This window comes from Aedes albopictus, chromosome 2 (genome assembly GCF_035046485.1).
Source record: "Aedes albopictus strain Foshan chromosome 2, AalbF5, whole genome shotgun sequence".
Classification (NCBI taxonomy): Eukaryota; Metazoa; Arthropoda; class Insecta; order Diptera; family Culicidae; genus Aedes; species Aedes albopictus.
In genome coordinates, this window is record NC_085137.1 from 361,247,420 (window position 1) to 361,269,966 (window position 22,547).

General features: G+C 46.0%; 1 protein-coding gene across 1 annotated transcript; it reads left to right on the forward strand.

Annotated features, from left to right (window-relative positions):
- Positions 1-334: 334 nt before the first annotated feature.
- On the forward strand, positions 335-21,713 carry LOC109622613 (uncharacterized). The gene is made up of 3 exons (XM_062852879.1): positions 335-483; positions 10,177-10,280; positions 10,334-21,713. The coding sequence occupies exon 3, from the start codon at positions 10,428-10,430 to the stop codon at positions 21,648-21,650; it is 11,223 nt and encodes a 3,740-aa protein (XP_062708863.1). The 5' UTR covers positions 335-483; positions 10,177-10,280; positions 10,334-10,427; the 3' UTR covers positions 21,651-21,713.
- Positions 21,714-22,547: the final 834 nt, after the last annotated feature.

Sequence of the window (22,547 nt, forward strand, 5' to 3'; positions counted from 1 at the left end):
AACAGAAACTTATAACTTAGTATAACTTAGTTGCAGAGTGGATAAAAGTACAAGTGTTATAAAAAAACAGTTTATACTTTTTATTAAAAAAAAAAACAGAGTTGGTACATTCGAAGTAAAGGTTGTTATAAACCCTTACTGTTTATGTTGTAAAAACATTATGCAAAATTATCAGTATCCACTTTCCAAATGTTCATCGTGATTATTTAACGATTATTGTATTAATGTAATGAAGAATTGCTAGCAAACTTAAAGGCAACTGTCCACTCAGTGATGTTTACCATTGCACTCATGTTAATTTATCATCACGATGCTATCATCTGCTAGCGATTTCCTTTGCCACATTTGTTTGCCTTTAAAAGTAAGTACCGGACGTTAGATAGCGGCAGTCTTCCTGGGAAGCCGGTGCAATATCAATTCGGATCCAGTTTTAGGTTCCAGTTTTGTTATTACAAAGGGAGTTTGTGTTTGTCCTAGATAACGGTGAGTTTAATCAATTTGTAAAAGTTATCAAATGCCACGTGAAGATGAAGTACCCGCATCAGTGAAAATTGCGGGATTGTTGTTGTGATATAGGTGAAATAGGTATATCGACGTGAACCAATTTTGATAAATGCCAAACAATTGACAATAACTTTTATAATCTGAACTAATAAATTACTGTTTAATTGGTGAACTTTGCGAGTAACCTTTATAGTAGTACCTGCGGCGTCATGGTAGCAAATTTTTCCGCAGTCAATCCTCGGTACCCAATTAAGTTGTGGCCCCTGTTCCAATCTACAATTCGTTCTTTGATACCAAACTTCTACCTCTTATCGTTTTCTTGCAATTTCGTTCTAGTCATCGAATTTCAGATCATAAATTTGCAGCAAAAGTACAAGTAAGCACTGTTCCGCTGGTGCACAATCAAAATTGTGAGAAAACGATCAGAGGTAGAAGTTTGGTGCCAAAGAACGAATTGTAGAGTGGAACAGAGGCCACAACTTTTCCTAAGAGAGAATTTTAATTTATTACGCATTTTTAAAAGAGAATTGTCAAAAACAAATTAAAACACACTACTTTTGAGCTATTTTGCTCAAGAAAACTTGATTATTTAACTAAACTAACCCATTCAAAGATGTCATTTGATAGAAAAAATAATAATCTTTCGAATAAAAGTAAATAAACTGCGATAAGTTTGACCATCTTCAAGTTATAGCCAGTTTAAGGCTATAATAGTCAAAACATGGTGAGTTCAATAACTATGTAACGGTTGTGATTTGAACATATGCGTAGAACAATTTTTTAGCAATTTCTCATCGTAATAGGCTGTTTTACCTCACGCAAATCTGCCAGGAAAAGGCCTACTTTCCCACACCACATTAGTAGTGCGGTAATGGTTCATTACAGCACTGATTTGCGTTGCGTAATGAACCATTACAGCACTGTTTTCAGTTTTGATCAACTTCTTGATGCTTTCTGGACGCAGGTTTGAAAATTTGTGACAACTGCACAGTATAACCTGCTATGATCACACTTTCTTAAACATGGCTATGAACATCAGTGTGCAGTTTGATGAATAAGTTTTGTGAAAAACTATCCTCAAGTGGTAATTTATGAAATTGCAAAAAACGTTGTACGCATCTCGGTGCAGAACTCGATTTTTACAGCACTCGTCGTACTTATCCAACTCGGCAAGCCTCGTTGGATAAGTGTACAACTCGTGCTGTAAAAATCTTCATTCTGCACCTTGTTGCGTAAACTACTATTTCATCATTCATGGTCCTCTATCACCCCTTAAAAAGTTTGCACTCCCGATCCTAACACCTTGTATAAGGTGGAAAGGAATTATGTTTTGCACATCAGTAGGGTAGTCGACGTATTTTGGCCCGGTGCTGGTATTAAAGTCTTGGCAAATTATTATTGGAACTTCAATAAAAAATTGCCAAGATTTTGTAGAGATTATATGATAAAGGTAATAAAATTCCCGGGCCAAAATGCCTCCACTACCCTATATGGGCTTGTGAATCACAAGTGGATTACAGGCTGTACGCCAGACTCGATTATCCAGAGTTGCGTCCTAAAACTTCTCAAATATGCATCTAACAAATGGAATGATGTACAAACTGTAACTTTGACTAAGTTACTATTCAAAATTGGTTTTAGAAAATGTTTGGTAAGTTTTAGAATTCGCTCTGGATCGAGTATGGTCTGTATTTGATTTGTATTAAACATGCGTACTCTCTATTGGTAAGCGTTCCACCAGCTACCACCTTAAGTTGTCCACTCTCCCCTGGAGGCCCGGGTCCTGGTTAGTACTTAGACTACCCGTTGAACTCAAGCTCCTGGATGGACAAGGAGGGCCGACTTAACTAGCTGTTGTTCGGCTCGCCATTTTCAAGTGCGATTCGGCGGGAGACCGTGGATGTAACGGAATCCCACTTGTCCGCCCCGTACACATCCTTTCAACAATGTTGTCCGGAGTGAGGCACATCAACCTGTGGGTACACTCGAGTCGCTTCACGTTTCGATCGATCACTAAGCGCATTCGACCATGCAGCGGCGCCATACCGTAGTATGGAGACCGCTACTTTCGCGAGCCTATTTGCCGAGCTATTTGACATTATCTTTTACAATGCCATCATCACCGTGCTTCCCCTTTTGCAGACATATTCTACGTAGCTTCCGAATTGCAGCTTATCGTCGATCATGATTCCCAATTGCGTCAGTTAGCATTTAGAGTTGATCGTGCACCCGCCTGTATAGTGACCACTGTATGTTGTTCAGACTTGCGGTTGTTTGCCACGACCACCTCCGTTTTGTGGTGCGCGAGTGCCAAATGTCTCGATCTCATCCAGTCCTCCACTATGCCAATTACGTGCGCTGCTATCAGTTCCACTTCCTCTATCGACTCGCCGTATACCACGAGGGTAATACAGGGCTTTACGCCCGGTGGAAGTTTGATCCTCAATACGCCATCATACGCCGCGTTCCAAATTACCGGGCCCAGGATGGAGCCCTCAGGTTCCCTCGCGGTGATCCTGTAGCTCTTCTCGCTATCCTCGGTGTCATAGATTAGCATCCTTTTCTGGAAGTAGCGCTAACCGGGACTTCCAGGTGGTGTTTTTTTTTTCCTTCTAAACCATAGGAAGATAATCAGCAAACAGACACCCTAACAGGAAGGTTAGGATAGTGTGGGGCTGAGGCCGTCTTCTACTACAATAGTAGAAGCCAGGACTACTCTCTCCTCGACCCACTAAACACATTCCTATGGTCGCCAAACCCTACGTCTCTCCGGAACCACCAAGAAGGTATTGCTTTAGAGAGGGGCTAGTGCATATTGCACCCTCAAGGTTAACTGCGTAGCCTGCAGCAACGAACATCGATGACTCGCTTTGGAGAGTCCATCACGGTAACATGCTGGCGCTTAGCCAGTTTCCCGAGTGGTCCTCACCACTCCCTTTGTCCTCGGAAGGCGGGCAGGGTCAACCCCGCCCGCGCCCTACTGCTGAGCGGACATCAAGAACTGATGCCCACATGCAACCCGATCTGACCTGCCCGTAAGGAAGGGTATCACTACCTGTTCGGATTAAGATCGGCACAAACAATTTTTGTGAATCGGCCGTTTATTTTTGGCAGATCAAACTGTAAGTAATAATGTAATGTTTTGTCAATAATCGTACAGCTTGGTATTACTTATTTAACCCTTCAGCGCGCGCGCTGTTGTAAAAAGTACAACACTACCAAAAAACCTCGCTTTTCGTATACAGCGCAAGCGCGGTGCAGTTTCGGTTGCTTGATGGCGCGCGTCCTGGAAGGTTAAAACGAATTTAAAATGAGCACACTTACAATTTTAGTTTGTTTTGCTTCCTCTACTGGTTTCCTATCACCTTTTACCAACGCAATCACAAATTTTATCCTCAATGAATTCTGTTTTGGACCACTGTGCAGAAAGTCTCGTCGTGCGTATTCGATATCTGGATTATCAATCTGTTGTCCAACCTGTCTTGTCCCGTCGGGCCTCAACTATTCAACCACTCCAATCTATCCAATCTTCGCAGCTCGAAAAATATCTATTCGTATGTGATCATCCGACCAAATCTCATCTGTATTTCGACAATCAATCACTCGCGAAACTATTTCAATTTTAATTTACTTCTAAATCACCGAAGAAACTATACTATCACCAACAATCGCAAAATGGTATCTTCCCAACTAATTCATTCTAATCCTAGCTTTTGTTGATATTTACCTCCTACCTTTGACAGCTACCTGTCTCTCTCTTCTTCTCGTGTCATCTCTACTGTCACTCTGACACCTGTCAAACGACACTTACCGATGCCTCATCGACCGAACGCCTACCTTGTGACAAGCGGCCCACATGCAGTGCTGCCAGAACACTACCCTTCAGGCCCTATCAGATGCATCCGTAGGTTACAGACAGCAGGGTCTCATCTACCCCGACTCTTGCCGGGGACCCCTTTCTAACCACGGGCTCGGATCCAACCCAGTAGACCGACGCCACGACAGCACCGCTACCGGGACTTCCTCTCCGCGGCCACTTAATCGCTGTAAGGGTCGATCTCGACAGCAGGGCACCGGTGTGACCTACGAAGCCGACTTCGAACCCCTGGACCACCTCTTGCACTGCATCTGGACTAGCCATTCACCGAGTCCACGCGCCACCTCCTCTATAGCTCCCAGACGATATGGGTAATAGCCGTTGAAACGGCGTTCCAGCCAAGCTCATCCCTACACATCCTCTGGACCAAATTGTCCGGAGTTGTGTCCTCCGCGCATGTGGCAAGCATGCGGTCACGCATTGTGCGAAAACGCGGGCACACGAACAAAACGTGTTCCGCCGTTTCCTCTAAACCATTGCACACTGGGCATTCGGGAGAATCCGCATGCCCGAAACGGTGTAGATACTGTCGGAAGCAACCATGACCTGTAAGGACCAGTGTCAGGTGGAATGTAACTTCCCCATGGCGCCTATTAATCCAACTATCTACCCCTGGGTCCCAACCTATGGGTCCACCTTCCTTTGGTGGAACTGTTCCACGCGCGCTGCCATTTGACCATAAAGGCCATCCTGGCAGTCCTGCGTATGCCTCTTGTGCCGCGCATTTCGAAGCACTCCATATCCTCACTGATAAGAATGCTGATAGGCACCATACCAGTAATGACGCAGAGAGCGTCGTGTGACACGGTACGGTACGCGCTCGCAACCCGCAGGCACATAAGCCTGTAAGTACTTTCCAGCTTCCGTCGGTAGCATTCAGTACTTAACGCGGTGCCCCACGCCGGGCCGCCATACCTAAGTATGGACGTAGCAACACTAGCCAGAAGCTTGCGCTTACTGGCGTACACCGCAGAGCTATTGGACATCATCCGGGACACTGCCGCAATAGCTGTGGAGGCTCTTTTACAGGCATAATCGACGTGGATACCGAAGGTAAGCTTATCGTCGATCATCACGCCCAAGTGTTTGACGGAGCGCTTTGACAGGATAGTACACTCTCCTGCACTGATCTCCGTCTGCTGCTCCGACTTCAGGTTGTTAACAACCGTCACCTCTGTCTTGTGGTGAGCCAGTTCCAGTTTCCTGGACCGTACCCACGCCTCCACAACCTTGATCGAGTGGTTGGTAGTCAACTTTACCTCCTCGATCGTTTCACCGTAGACTTCGAGCGTAATGTCGTCCCGTAGGCAGGCGCGGCGCAGGTCCGCAATCGCGTCGGTCCACCAGTAAGCCGGTGGCCTCCCATTTCTAGGGTGGACTCGCCTAGGCATGGTCGCATCACACGCACGTGAGAGCACCGCTATCAGCTCGTCGCCGTCTAAACCGATTAAGTTTCGCTCACGGCGGAGCGCCTCCCTAAATACCCCTTCGTCGAAGTATGATGTCTTCCACCTGCGAGGGCTTGGCTTTGGCCTAGCCGCCTCTTCTTCTATCCGCTGTCTGCTGTTATTGTAGTCGATACTGTAGCGAACCGCCAGGTGGTCGCTGTGAGTGTAGCCATCATCTACTCTCCAGTTCAAACTACTTGTTAGGCCAGGACTACAAAAGGCCACGTCAATAATTGACTCCGCTCCGTTTCGACTAAAGGTACTCTTGGTACCGTCATTAGCCAAGTCGACATCTAAGATGGCCAGTGTTTCTAGCAGGATCTGACCCCGCTGGTTCGTGAAACGGCTTCCCCATTCCACGGTCCAGGCATTAAAGTCGCCCGCTATTACCACCGGCCTTCACCCTGTTAGCACGGTCGTTAAGCGGTCCAGCATTTGCGTGAACTGCTCGATCGGCCACCGCGGAGGCGCATAACAGCTACAGAAGAAGACCCCGTTTACTTTGGCGACCACGAAGCCCTCATAGGTAGTAGACACCAACTCCTGAACGGGGTATTTACCCGTCGTCCATATCGCCGCCATTTTTCTGGTCCCATCCGCGACCCAGTTGCCGTTGCCGGCGGGTACTCGGTATGGGTCCGATATGATGGCGATATCCGTCTCCCACTCAGAAACTGCCTGACAAAGCAGTTGCTGAGCCGCATCACAGTGGTTCAGGTTCAGCTGCGTTACCTGCACTGTGATTTGTTGTTCACTGCGGCTTTCTTAAAGGCCGGGCACCCTGGACCACCCATCGGATGTCTGTTTTTCGAGGTTTTCCCGGTACAGATCATGCAGATGGGCGGACTCCTGCAGCTTTGGGCCTTATGACCTTCAGCGCCGCATCGCCTACACAGTTTGCGACTGTCGGGGCCTTTACAGTCCCACGACTTGTGTCCTGATTCCAGACACCTGAAGCAAACCTCTGGTGGCTCGTGGAATGTCAGGTGACATACACACCAGCCCACCTTTATACTCCCTACTTTAACGGACTTTTTAACATCCGCCACAGGTAGCTGAACCAAAGCTATCTGTGTCCCTGCTGGCCCTCTCCGTAGCTTAACGGCTTCGGCGGCCATCTGCACATCGCACTGTTGACGCAGTGCCGTGACGAGCTCTTCCACTTCGGTGATCTCGTCAATGTCTTTGACCTTCAGAGTCGCCTCATGTGTCAGAGCCCTCACCTGCACACCCTCACCAAGCACCTCGTCCGCCAGCCTCTTGTAGGTGGCGCCCTTGTGTTCCTTATGGCGCTTCAGCTCCAGGATCATCTCGCCCGTACGAGTACGTCTAATACTGCGCACGTCGGCTCCAAGACCCTCAAGCTTGGCGTCGCTTCGCATCGTCTTCAAGACGTCCGAGTACTTAGACTGTTCCGTCTTGATGACGAAAGCGTCGCCTTTCTCGCGCCTGGCACGTGCTCTCCTACGCCTTGGCTTGGCGTCCTGCACTTCTACCTGCGGATTCACCTTCTTCTTCCTCTTCCGCTCTACCTTTGTCCAAGGAGGGTCCTCTCCTTGGATCGCCCTGCTCTATGGCTGCTGAGGGCCCACCAATGGTCGCAACCCCTTGTTCCCATCGTTCAGGGACGGGCCAGCCTTTTCAGGCCCACCCTTCCCAGCTTTCCGGGAACCCTGGCTGGGGTCCGACTTTCCGGCATTACCACCGGCTTTCGGGGTTATTATATGCATGGCCTTGCGGGCGCCGCCAGACAGCTCCTCACCTGACGGCTGCCTCGCCCGCTTCTGCGAATGCTTGTCACGTTTGTCACGAGCATTCGCTTCCACACTCTTCGGACTACCTGCAAAGGAGAAGGCCTCCGTTTGTGTAAACTTCGACGCCTTCTCCTTTGCGGGTTCCGCCGCTGCAGCAGCCAGCAACGCGACCGCGTGCTCCTGCTTGGCCTCATCGACAGACACTCTAAGTCTAAGCAAGGCCGTTTTCAGGTCCTTGCTTATATTCGACTTAGTTGTTGCAAAGTCGATGATTTTGCCAAGCTGGTGCTCAGCAACCTCTAATGCGGGCCGGAAAGAGACGATCCAGCCAAGGGCTGAAAGTCTCTCTAATAAAGACAAATCAATCAATCAATAATGCGGGCCGTCCTTTTCCTACTTCTTGGCTGATGGCCCTCAGCAACCACGCTCCGTCCATGACATCCGCCGGCTGGCTTGCCGTGGAGTGGACAGGAGCTCCCACGCTTGAGCTACGTAAGCAGCTTCCAGCACCTGACTCCTCACTTCTCCTTGTCGGAGACCTCATCAACCCGCTTCTTGCGAAGGGGTTGATCGCACCACTACTTCCACCTATGTTGATATTTTTAGAATTTTTGCTCAAAATGTATTCCCACGAGTTGCACGAGAAAGAATGTCCACCACGCCAGTTCTCTGCATTAACGCGGTAAGGGACAGCTTACTGTGGGGGGTGCCCCAGGTACCCCACAGGCTCCGTTAAAGATCGAGCAACTTTTTCACCCCCTCGATCACTCATTCCTCGGCACGGGTCGCTTGACACCTTGAATTGGGGTTAGTCGTCCTATTCTTAGCCGGCAACTACGCGGCTGACTCGCAAGCGGGGGGGTGCGTCAGGCCCCAGGACATCCGTCCCTGCTGCCCTGACACCCGCCTGTATAGTGACCACTGTATGTTGTTCAGACTTGCGGTTGTTTGCCACGACCACCTCCGTTTTGTGGTGCGCGAGTGCCAAATGTCTCGATCTCATCCAGTCCTCCACTATGCCAATTACGTGCGCTGCTATCAGTACCACTTCCTCTATCGACTCGCCGTATACCACGAGGGTAATACAGGGCTTTACGCCCGGTGGAAGTTTGATCCTCAATACGCCATCATACGCCGCGTTCCATATTACCGGGCCCAGGATGGAGCCCTCAGGTACCCCCGCGGTGATCCTATAGCTCTTCTCGCCATCCTCGGTGTCATAGATTAGCATCCTTTTCTGGAAGCAGCGCTGACCGGGACTCCCAGGTGGTGTATGGCGCATTCGATGCCGGTCCAGCTGACGCTGTTAACCGTTATGTGTCCGACAATTTTTTTGCTTTTTTTTACACCGTGCTTTTTAAATGGGCGCTGGGTACCCGGGTACCCTGTCGGCCACATAAGGGTTAAAAAAAAACACTGACACGTTTAATGCTTCCAGTGAGCTATTCGCTCTTTGAAGGAAGCATGACACTAAACAGCGGACTAGCATGCAACGCCCAGTGGCACAGTCGAAAACTTTTCCAGGCAGCTGCGGCGGGAATCGAACCCACGCTCCTTAGCACGATGCGACTAGTCGCACGACCGCGAAGCCATTGAACGCATTCTTTACGTCCAGAGTGACGACCGCACAATAACGGATTCCTGTTTGCTTCTTTTGGATCACTATCTCGGCCGTTTCAGATACGGCCTTAATAGCGTCCACCGTCGATCGACCTTTCCGGAAGCCAAAATTGTTATCCAAGAGCCCAAAGTCATCCGGTTTCTCGGTATAGACCATTAGCCTCGACAGAATGATTCGTTCCAACAGTTTCCCGGAGGTGTTAAAAAAGGCAGATAGGTATGTATGCCGACGCGTCGCCGGGTGGCTTGGGCAACAGAACCACATCTGCATAGCCATTCTGAACATATCAAGGCATGCCTCGATGGCCGACTTGATGGCTACCGTTCGGACCCGGGATACCGTTCGGACCCGGAGTCTTGTTCAACTTGAGTGACTTCGCTATTACGGTGAGCTCATCGTTCGTCACTGGGGCTGCATCCCCTTGGTCGGTTCGGCCAGGTGGTCACTGTGCGTGTACCCATCGTCGACCCTGCAGTCTGAGCAACAGTTTAGACCCGGGCTCCAGAAGGTCTCGTCAACCATGGACTCTGTACCGTTCCTGCTGTAGGTCATTTTTATACCTACGTTCACGACATCCATATTCAATCTCGCCATGGCTTCGAGTAGTGCCCAGCCTCTCGCATTAGTCGATCGGCTACCCCACTCGATCATCCAGGCGTTGAAGTCTCCACCGATGACCGCAAGACTCAACCCTACTAGCGCGTTTGTTACCGCATCCAGCATTGCTGAGAACTGGTCCATCGGCCATAATCAGCACACAACTCTTAACTGGCTGTCTTTGTCATACTGAACCGTGGAAGCATTAGATTGAAACTTGTAAGAATTAGCGCCATGTTTGACGCTCCTTTCAAGTTGTTGATAAACTAATTCAATTAAAAGTTTTTGTTGAACATTTCATGAGGAGGATCAAGCTAATTCCACTTCTCGTCTTACTGTAATTATTTAATATTCTAATGGTTTCGTCAATTTCAGGAGTAACCACAACATCAGCGGTTGGCAAATCACAACATTTGCTGATCACAATACGCATGGACTTTTCTATGCCTTATAAGTGGCAGGGCGAATTTGTACTTCAGGTAACCAAATATAATTCCCAGGTATTTAGTCTAATAACCATATTGTTCAACAGACATGAAAGGAACGATGAAAGGCTCAGCTTAAATTTTCAATTGTAAAGAACATATGCTGCGTAATCAAGGATATTCACATACCATCCAATCAAAATGTACAGCACCTACAAGTTGGATTTCTCGGATCAGATTTTACCATTCGATAGAAATGTGCAACTCTATCAAAGCATCAGTGATGCCAATACCACCCAGCAGATATACGCATTCCACGATGGAACACTGTACAGCTACCAGTATGACGGTGAGTCAAAAACTTGGCGAAACATCACCAATTCCACATTGGTCACAGAAGATACGTCGGAAAGCAAAATCCTATACTTTACCGGGGCGACGGATAGCTTGCTGGTGCTTAAAACCTCCGAAGGCATCAGCTTTTACCGTAGCGATCGAAATCAGCAGTTCAAACTGCTGTCGGCGAGTCAAAACTTTGACCAGAATGAATTTCATGACCTCTACGATTGGCACAAGCCTGGCAACGTGATAAAAGTGGGACGTTTCTATCATAATACGGGGATAGTTGGAATGTTGACCAACCACCGGGAATATGGTCTGAAGTTTCATGCCGTGATGGAAGGAGATTTTGAGACAGGTGAATATCCGATATGGGGTCTGGCCAAGGATTTCAGTATGGTCGGAAGTGGCTTGGGAACGGATTTTTACTTGTCTGATTTACGAGGGAGTGGTCAAGATAATGTAATTGTTAGGAATACAGAAGGATTAGATATTTTTAAGTTTAATGTAGGAAACGGATTGGAGCGATTGATGTTAGTGCCTGAAGGCGGAAAGAATGATAGTTCCGAGCAACATTTGTATTTTCCAAATCTGACTGGTCAGTCATTCAGAGATATTGCAGTTTTTAATTCCAGTGGCTTATTCATCTACCAATACAGCGAGGAACAGAATAACTATCAATTTATACATTATAATTCGGTGTTTTCCATGGTTAATGGATGGAAACCGGAGTACGTGAGATCAGTGCAATTTGTAGATTTAGACATAGATGGTAGAGAAGATTTGATTTTCACTGGGCCCAGAGGGATGGATATACTCTCGTTTGAGAACAGCACTAACGAATGGCGATCTCTGCTCGATAGGGGTATACTTACCATTCCAAAGCGCCATGCTGAAGTTGCGATGGTTTTATCGAGCACAGAAAGTCCAGTTTTGTTCACGCAACATAAAAACGAACTACAATGGGCTAATGTGGTTGAGATAGCAGACTACGCGGAGGGAGAACTTGAAGAGCCGGTCAAGAATGAAACGTCAACACAAATAGTCCGGCCAATTATTCCAGAAATCCAGGAATTACCTCTTGATAACGAAAAGCAAATGGTTTTATTGAGAGACCAACTTGAATGGTCGTCCGTTTTTGATGCGGTAGACAGAATTACGGGAAAACCGAAGTTCCAGCTACCATTGATAGATCTCAAGAGATTGTCTAGCAATCTCAAACTAGATGTCTTCTACGATGGCAACAGCAAGGTATCGGACATCCTGGGGGTCGGTTGGTCTTTGCCTCAGAACTTTATAGCTCTGGACCATCAATCGAGTGTGTTTCCAGAGGACGAAAAGTACTATGTCGTAGCTCAGGGCATGTCGCAGCAGCTGTTGTTCGATAGTGCCAATTCGACTGAGAGCGTGCATTTGTTCAAAGTCACGGAAAGTGGTCAAGACTTACAAATTCGTCATTTTCTAGGCGATGGCAAATGGGAAATAGCCAGCAAAGGCATCAAACAGATTTTCGGGAGCGTTGCGAGTTCTGGAACCGGTGCCATTGGGAAGGATTTAGTATGGGAGAATTGGCGAGGTTTGGGCAGTAGTTCTAGTGGACTGAAGCAATTGACCACGAATTGGTATGTAGCAGAAGTTACTGATCAAGATGGAAATTCGCTGCAATATCATTACGACGTAATTGACAAAACAGTTTCAATGGGTAAAATCTTCACTGAACAGGTATACCTGAAAGAAATTGCCGACAACCACGGTAATAAAATCGTTCTTCTTTATGGTGATAAGAACAAAACCGAATATAATGCACTTCCCGTTCAAGATAAGGATGGCAATCTGAATACGAACCGGTTGCAAACCAGATATCTCAGCGGATGTAAAGTCATGACTTCGAGTTATCAGCAAGACATCGTCTTCACATACAAACTAGAAGACGGCAAACGTTATCTCATTCAAGTAACTCAAGATGGTGACCCAACCAATGAACCGATTCTACAGTTTATCAATACTAAAGTATCGAACGCACAATTGCTTGAAAAGATAGTTCTACCAACCGGCGCAACCGTGGACTTCAGCTACCAATTGTTGGGATCGGTATCTCCTATCACCGAGGAGATAGGAAGAAGGTTCGATGTGTCGACAACCTTCAGAGTTGACTATGGAAGCGATGACGTTCTGATTAGCTACATCAACGAGCAGGAACGCGTTGTGCTGAGAATTTTCAATCAGGATTTGACGGACGAACTAGGATCTTCGGAGTCCCGAACCGCGTTGGTGAGGTTCCCTTCGTTGGGTCGAGGTCTGGTCAAAGCACATGAGATAGGTCGTGCTGAAGACTTCGTGGCGGTCATCATGTATTACAGCACCGACAAACAGCTGTGCCTGCTTCGTAGAGAAAAGGGAATATGGCAACCGACGGTGAAGTACTACGACTTAAGCGAAGAAGCGGTTATCAGATTCGGTAGAGACTTTGTTGTAGTGGCAGATGTTGGAACCTCTGCGGAATTGATTGAATGGGATAAAGAATCTGAGAAGTGGGAGAAACGCGCATTTTTCGGAAAATCAGCAGTAAGTGAAATACCTGTATTCGTCGCAGCGTACGACAGAACATTTGTGGTTTATGATGATAATCAACTGTCTTTGGGATACAGAACAGCAAAAAATGATTGGGAATCCAAAGTGATTACTAGGGAACCAGGAATAATGAAGAATATTAAGGAAAATTTAAAAAAGTTCGACCTAGACAGCAAATTATACAAACAGCTTTTGAACTATTTCACAAACAACGCGCTTCATCTTGACAAGAACTTGATTCTTCTGAATGGATGGAAGGCAGAAGAAATGCAATTGTACTCCACGATGCACTTCTACACTCTAAATAGGGCATATGAAGTGCCTCAACACCAGCTGTTCGACGTTCCAAAAGATGACTTAAAACGATTTTCGTACGAAATTGACGGACAAGAAGGGAATTTCTTTACAATTGCCTACAAGTTTGTTAAGAACAAGTTTGAGCTGATGGTTAAAGATTTCCGTGGCCCAATGCTCAACGAAATATATGAATACTACAACAAAACCTTACAGGAATATTTCATGAAAGAATGTCGGAAGACAACAAGCTGCGGTCGAAGCACGGAGCAAGTCGAAAAGGAAATTGCGAAGGAAGTGGAAGAAGCCAAAGACGTAATCCGCAAGCAAGTTCTTACCTCCGTAGGTAAGGCATTTTTGCTGAATCCTGGCAATTACACAGCAATTTTGAGCTCACAAACAGCTACTTGTGGCCAATTGAAGTTCAACTTCACCGGCAATTCGTGGAAGCAAGAAGAAATTGCAAGAAACCCAACAGATGAAGACACACTTTCCGTTCCGCTGGGAGATAAGCTAGTTCTAGATAAGCAGAGTTCGCAGTCTTCGTTGAAGCTGTACAGACAGGGAAGCGACGGAAACAAGCAAGGAAATGCGCTACATGACCTTGGAGTAATGCACTTGAATGAAACCCTTTCGCGCAACATGTACCCCGCCTACTTGGCATACCACGAAAAAGACAAACAAGTAGGCGTGGTGGAATTTTCAGCTAATGGCAACTTTGATAAGGCTCTTACCCTTCCTGTGGTGGAGAAACTAAGTCCCTGGAGTAACTATCAAACACTGGTTACTAGCGTCGACCATTTCAACACGAACAAGACCTGTACCGTGGTCTTTCGCCGGAAGCTCGGAATCAGGCGCCTACTGCCTAATCCCGTTGTTTCGAAGGTTCAGGTGAACTTCGATCAGGGTAGCAAACGCATTTCCGGGTTTGAGTATAGCTTAGCGAACGCTTTTGGAGATACTGTATACTACGATAGCACTACCGTGATTCCAGGTAATGAGAAGTCTTTGTTCGGTTGGATTAAGGACGTTAGAAGTTCCTCCGATTCGTCGGAAATGAGCAGCTCGGTATTCAACGCGGAGGGGAAATTGGTACCGACGAGAAAGTCGGATGAAAATCGCAATGGCGAACATGATGATGTAGCAGACGAAGAAAATCTGTTTGTGAACAGTACCTTATATGACACATCAGGAAAACTAGAGGTTGCACAGTTCTTTCCTTATGAACTGACAGATGAAGAAGTAGGATATTACGGCTTCGAGGATTATGAAACGAACTTAATCGGAGCAAAAATTAATGAAAAGAGATGGATGTTCAACGAAAGCGACGTAGTGCAACGTGGTTTCTCGTTTACTGGGCAGAACTACCTTAACTTGTCGGAAGGAACTCTGGTGGGGACATTCCAACCGAAAACTCAACACCACGAATATATTGCATCCTGTTGGATGCGGTCACCACAGGACATTTTAGATCTTGGAGCTGTAGTGCCCTTCTTAAAGGCATCTATTCAAACTGGAAATGGAGAAGAAGTATCCGAATTGATAGGTGAGGTAAAGTATCGAACCAGAGACTGGTTCTACTTGGAAGTTATTGTAAATTTGCTGTACATAAAAGAGGTGGAGCAAGGAATGGAACAGTATTCAACTTCAGCGCCGAATCCTAATTCCAATCTGATAGTGGCGATTATCGTAGGGCCCGCCAATAACACAACAATACAAGTGGACCATATCCGTTTCTCGCCATTGAAATGCAGTTTCCGCGCGAACGTTTATGGGCCCATACCCGGCCGTGTGAAAGAAGTCATAAGCGCAAATGGAATGGTAAAAAGAGAAATTTTCAACGAACACCAGGAGTCGATCGCCAGTATCAATGAGTATGGGCAGCTGGTTGAGTTATCCACGCATACCAAATTAACGAGCGTTGGTAGAATAGTCAAGCTGAAGGGAAGTGTACGAATTCAACCGGAATCTGGATTCTATGAAGACTTCGCTCCATTTTCGTTTCTTCAACGTTGGACAATAGATCAGTCTGACGGTTGGAGAATTTCCCCGGGTCAGTTATTGCACATTGGTGACTCTGTCAATACTTTAGTCTGGGATCCGTACGAGGTGAACTCAGACTCGTATGGAATTAGATTTTTCTACTCTCTGCTATCAGCCAACTCCAGCGTTAAATTCAATGACGAGCTCACGCTTTTGCGCAATGATCAAACTGCTGCGCTCTCAGGTTTTGGAAAGACATTGGTTGTTCCTCTCAACGGAGAAGTTTTAATGGTTTCTGAGTACAATCGGCATTTTATCTGGGTAGACGGAGGCCTGTACGTTGATACGTTTTCGAATAGCCCATTGTCTAAGATTGAAATGGCTGGAGAGGTTAAAATAGAAAACATGCTGATTTTCAGTGAACCACGAGTTCAAGTGACCTATCTCAACCAGCTTGACGAGAAACTACAAGAAGTGACACTAGAGGATGAACACACCGCAGTGGTCACAGGATACCTTTACGACAAACTCGGTAGACAAGCCATTACTACACAAGATGCACGTACGAAACGATCCCCCAGCCAACCTCTATTGGCTTACTATGCAAATTTTGTAACCAATGGTAACCCTTTCGCAAACGATTCTCCATGGAATACCGGAAAACTACAAGGTGATATAGCAGAAATGGTCGGAGAATACGCCTTCAGTCAAGTTATGTACGAGAGCAACCCGTTGGATGAAAAGTGTGCCGAAGGATTGCCAGGAAGTGAATTCTCAGTTTCCGGACCCTTTGGAAAGCGCTTCTCTCGTTCAACTGGAAATGCTTTTATCAACAACCTCTTCCCTGCTAGTCAAAACTATACCTATCAGGTCGAGCACAAACCAGGAAATGTGGAACACATTTCAGTTTTCGACAGCAAGAGCAACAGGATAGCCTGGTACGTTCACGTCCCGAAGAGCAAAGATCTACTGAGCACTTACGAATACAACGATAACGGCAAGCTTGTGAAAGGTTTGCCACCACTGTATCATGAAAAAGTACGAACCTTACAGAAGCTGAGCTCACAGCTGAAGTCTGTATCCGAAGAGGAGCAAGCACTACAAAAAGTCTTGGGAAATCATGTAGCTTACAACAATGAGGGTAGTGAAATAACAAAGAAAACACCTGACGCTGGGAAGACAGAGAATATATACGATGAATCTGGATTACTTAGGTATACTGTTTACCACTCCAACGAAGCCGACCAAACCATTGAAAACGTCATGTATTTCGATTACGACGGATTTGGAAGACTCAACGGTACGGGAAAATTGACTTCCTTTCCATCCAAGGATCAACTTCTGGATTTGCAACTAACCACTAATAACACAGAGCAATACCAGCAGTTCTACCAGAGTGACTATGAGCGGGAACCGATGTGGCGAGGCCAGATGAAGAGAACAATCACCTTCAATAATGGTGAACCGCTTGTAGAGGAATCTGCCCTGAATTCCGAAGAAGAAACCCTCAGCAAGCGAATTCTGATTCCAATCGAAGGCGACACACCACTCTCCATCTCGATTAACAAGAGGTACGCAACGGGTCAGCTAAAGGAAATCGAATACCCCATCGACATCCAAGGTATCCCCTTGAGACTCCGCTACAGCTACAACAAGCTGGGTAAGGTAATCGGAATAGGTTTCTCGGGACGGGCGACAAACTTCGTGAGCTACACATACAACCCTGATGGGAACATTGCGAACGAACAGCACTCGCCAGACTTCTCAAAGAACTTCACGCGTCACTACAGTTACGAAGGACCCGGACTCCTCACCAAATTGGAGGACAACTTTCTAACCGAGAAGGTTTACTACACATCCGGAAGTTACGGCGGACATGGACACGGTGATGGAACTGTTTCACGGACCGAATTCAAGGCAACTTGGCACGGAAGCTGCGACGATCGAGAGCTTGGGCTGAACGAGAAATCCTTCGCGGGCAAGTATATCTCCGCGGAAGATTCAGCACTTTGCTTTCGTGAACTCAAAGAAGCTGGTTATCTGAGTGATACAAACCAACAGATCAAAGAATTCTATCCTGAATTGGAAACGAACTTGCCAATTATTTGCAGTAGCGGAATAACGGGTCGGAAGATTCAAACTACTTTGGGTGAACAAGGGTTTCCTGAGGAGTATGGCCACAGCTACGACTACGGCAACCATCAAGAGCTAACAAAAGCGAAATATTTCGTGGGGAGTAAGAAACTGTTACCGATTCAATCGGATACGTTTTCCAGAGAAATCCGCGATATCAACAGCACCGTGTCGGGTGAAATTTGGCAAGCTTTGAAGAATGCCGGTTATTTGATTGAGGATAATGTAAAAGAAGAAGCTTCTCTGGCTCATTCCAAACGAGGCAAGTCCTTCATGCGGACGGGACTTCTCGACGATTTGAGAAGCATCAATCAGAATTATGGAGGCTATGAACCTCATTTGGAAAAACTCTTGGCTACTGAATTCTCACGAGGTCAAAGTCTTTCAACGATGAAGCTCAATTTGCAAAAGGTCATCTTGAAGTGGAACATGGCCGGCAACAAACAGCAGAATACAGACAAGATTATACAAATGCTAGAAGAGAAGCATTACCTGTCAAATCCTGTGAGAGAAGACTTCATTCAGATACTGAAGAAATACGAGAACTTCCTTCCGGACATTGTACGCGTACTGACGGAGTACTTCGCAAGACAGCTAGGCGAATCGGAGTATGATGTTGAATCGTATGGCATTGATGCCAACGGTAATCACAAACATTTCTACATTGGGTTCGATCGCTACGAATTGAGTTACCGCAACAACACCAACCAGGTGTATTACGTCAAGTTTAAATCCTTCACGTCACCTCAAGCGGAGCAGATGTTTGGAGTGAAGCATGACAATCGAGGGAATGTTATACAGGCGTTGCACAAGGGAATCCAGCAAATCAGCTACAACCCTGTATCGAACCGTGCCACCAAGATGCAGTTGGCTGACGGGAGAAGTTTAACCTTCTACTACGATGCCCAGGGTGAACGCCTTTTGAAAAGAGTTACCAACAGCCAAGGAGACGTCACTAAGGAAACTCTGTACATACGGGACGAGTACGGTCGAGTTCTTGTAGAGCGACAAACAACCTACATTTCACAAGATCTACCACCCGATATTCTTACCACAGCGTACATTTATGGGCCCAAAGGGCTAGTGGGATTCCTTCGAAGGGACGAATTCTACAGCGTAATTACCGATCACGAAGGCTCGGTACGGCTGGTGGTGAAGGATGGTGAAGTGGTGGCAGCCTACGACTACCTACCGTATGGCAACCTTATGCGCCAGTATGGTAGTAACCCCGAGGGTCACATTTCCTACCGCTACACCGGTCAAGAGTGGGATGAAGAAACCGGTTTGTACAACTACCACGCCCGCTTCTATGATCCTAGCATTGGGCGATTCTACCAAGTAGATCCGAAAGGGCAGTACTTCAGCCCGTACAAGTACGCTGGAAATTCTCCGGTATCCATGGTGGATCCAGACGGGCAATTCGCCTGGTTTCTCATACCACTCATAATAGGTTTCGGCCTGGCTGGAGCATACTTGGGCGGATCTGCAGCGAACCGTAACTGGAATCCGGCCAAATGGAACTGGAAAAGCGGAAAGACATGGCTAGGTCTTATTGGTGGTGGAATAGGTGGAGCATTGCTACCCGTGGGTTTCGGGGCGTCCATAAGTGCGTTCACGGCCGTGGGTTTTACAAGCGCTGCAGCAATCGCCGCAACTTCTGGCCTAGGGTTAGCCGGATCGTACTTTAGCATTGCCGCCGCCAACAATGAATGGAATCCGAAAAAATGGGACTTCAGCTCACCGGAAACGTGGAACGCAGCACTGCAAGGATTCGCCATAGGTTCGGGAGCTGCGGGCGGATTGCGAATGACACACCAATTTTACTCCAAGCTGTCTCAAGCAGGTAAAAGGCTGTTCTTGGCAGGTAGTATCGGGTATGGTGGTGGAACATTTGCAATGAATGGGTTTACCAGTGGCTGGGATTCTGGACCTGGAGTACTTTTCGGCTTCTTGGAAGCCTTGACTGCTGCTCCTGATATGTCGATGTTTCTACGTGGCGTTGGGTCAGATATGAGAAAATTTGACAAAGATATTCGTAATGTGATTAAACATTTGGTGAAAAATAGAAAATCACTTTCCGCATTGCGCACCGTAAGCCATATGGATGAGTTCTGGAGAGTAGCACAAGTGATGGGTGCTCTTTCAGTTGTGGCACTGTCCGCTTACGCAGTAGGAAGTGCTATCAACGACAACGGAAAAAGCTGGGACATGACTTCAGTCGGTTCCTATCAAGCTATAATTCATGGTATTCTCACAGGAGGACAACTTTCTTCGTTTGGAAAATCGTATTTAAAAAAATATAAAGCGAATAAAAACCTTAAAATGGGTGATCCAGCGGCCAAAATATCAAATGAGGTTGGACTTGACGCTGTCGAAATTTACAAGAGGATTATAGATTCAAATCAAATCGTTAATGATCCAAACTACAGCCATTCAGTAACACTTGCCCTGCAACACAGTAGCATTCCAAATGCGGCCATGACTGTTGCAATCACCGATCGTTGGATTGTCGTTTCATTCTCAACCAACAAGGCTCCGGGACTGGTGCTTCTCTATTCCCACACAAACCTTGTAAGCCCAGTTTTAAAAGGGCGTTTGATTCAACACGACAATGGATTAGTTGGCAATAGACCAGTTAGTTTAAGTGATAATGCTGTTAAAAATGCGGAAATAACAGAAAATATCCATCTCAAACACGAGGGAATCAAAAAAATCCATGTAAATAAATTCGATAGTGAGAAAAAAATGATGATTATATTTAACGAGGAGCGTATAAATATCGATGCGCAAAAACAACTTAATGAGTTAATAAAAACAAAGCTTTCGACAGACGGTTATGTCGGAAAAACATCAATAAAACAAATATTCGAAAGGCACTTAGAAGCTGAAGGAGCATCGCATCCTGAAGTAAGAACAGTAATAGAGAATTTAAAGGCATTGAAAACACAAAAAGACAACAAACTTATAGAATTAAGAGAAAATCCCAAATCGAAGGAGTTAAAGGCAGAGATTGACAACTTGAACAAAAAGATATGGAAAGCGCAACAAGAACTAAGGGAAACGAAAAAAAGAGTCGTCGCACGGCTAACACAGTCATCTTACGAATACATGAAGCAATTTGAAGATACATTTCCAACTTGGGAACCCACCAACTGTGCTGAACCCCACGCAGTTACAGCAGTATCCAGAGCGGAAGAACTTTTTCCCGACCCTACCTTGAAATTAGGATATTCACCCAAAGATATCAAATACATGTCCACCTACAAACTCAGCGACCTTCCCAATCTGACGCCGTTCCCTCGGTGTCCAAATTGTCTTATAACAACCGCCCACGTCAAGAACATTGTAACGGATCCCTACTTTTTCGAAGTCCTCAACAGTCTCAAAATCCAATCACACCTGCAGTTCGATTTTGCTAAAGAACGGCTCTACTTCCTTTTACCTCATCTTCACATGGCAAATCGATTGGCCCGGGGTAGAAATGCGACCACTACCACGGTTGCTCCTCCGAGCACTACCTCCGAGGAACCCCGGAGGAATCGAAGAGCTATTAGAAGCTACCAAACTTCAAACATCGCCAGCTCGGCAGGAAGAATACCTTCCTGGATAAGCGGAATAACCTCTTGGTTCGCAAACGCCATAAATCCACACCCCAAACCTGCTTTGGGTGGAGCCACAAACAGTTCTATTTCGCAAGTCAGTGCCCTACTCGATGGAACCGGGACACTGATGTTACTGGACACAATCATCAGGAAATTTTCAGGTCAAAACTATAGCTCTACCGCAGATCAAACCATCCTGGCCCTAGAAGCCCAAGGATACGCTATGAATATTACCGAGGCATTTGAAAAGGCCGTCGAACAAGCCGCTCTGCGAAGCCAACTTCCGTTAGATCGTGTGAATATTGATTACAGCGAAATACAAGGGGAAATTTTAGGTAGAGTGATGAGTGGCAACTTGAGCGATATTTCGGAGATGTTAAGAGTGAAAATAATGGAAGCACAATCCGGGCATGTTGATGAAAAAATTCAAAGAAGGATTGATCGATTTTCACAGGAACTCCATGTAATTTTGGACGAAACAATTTACCAATCATTTGTGTAATTTATACTTGAAAATAAACTTAACCAATCTATGGAACCGTAAACTGGGGTCCAATTGATCTCTTTAAAACTACTTTTGCTGACAACATGAGTACCATTTCATATATTGTCAAAAGAATTTCTGAAAAATCAGTACTGGGTGGACCTCTATAAAACTACTTAACACAATTTTCGTTCAACAAATTTCAACATACTGCTGTTAAATAACTTCAAACCCAAAAATATTGAAAATCCCACTTTGGGGTGAAATTAAAAATCAGATCAAATTCAAAATTGCCTTTCAAGGATGGGAACACTCACTTGCAAAGAGTTACATTCACTTGCTATTTTCTCAGCTCAGAAGCGTGCTATCAAGAAACGATGTATGGACGACTTTTGCCTTTTGGTTTGGTCTAAAAGTTTGCCGAATGAAGTATGGGTCGCACACGCATACCGAAGTCGTGAGGGAGCTGCGAAGGCAACTCTCTACGAGGTGAGTGTAAATTACACTCACCTTGTGGAGAATCGCTTTCACAGCTATGTCACGACTTCGGTATGCGTGTGCGACCCATACTTCATTCGGCAAACTTTTAGACCAAACCAAAAGGCAAAAGTCGTCCATAAATTGTTTCTTGATAGCACGCTTCTGAGCTGAGAAAATAACAAGTGAGTGTAAATCTTTGCAAGTGAGTGTTCTCATCCCTGTTGCCTTTTCCACTTAATTTTGTCCTTCTGAACACGAATAACGCGGCAAAACTCTTACAACTTGTGAATTCGGATGTTCAAAGGCTAAATTGACTTTTGAAATTGACACGTAAACGCCTGAAGGTAGGAAATTTCCTATGAAATAAGCGAGCTTAGCCTTATTAAATTACTTTTTATACAAAATATAACAGTTTAATAACTGATTCTTGTCTAA

Bases quoted from the DNA above. Each gene is read 5' to 3' on its own strand.
- LOC109622613 (XM_062852879.1), top strand. From the start codon at position 10,428: ATGTACAGCACCTACAAGTTGGATTTCTCGGATCAGATTTTACCATTC.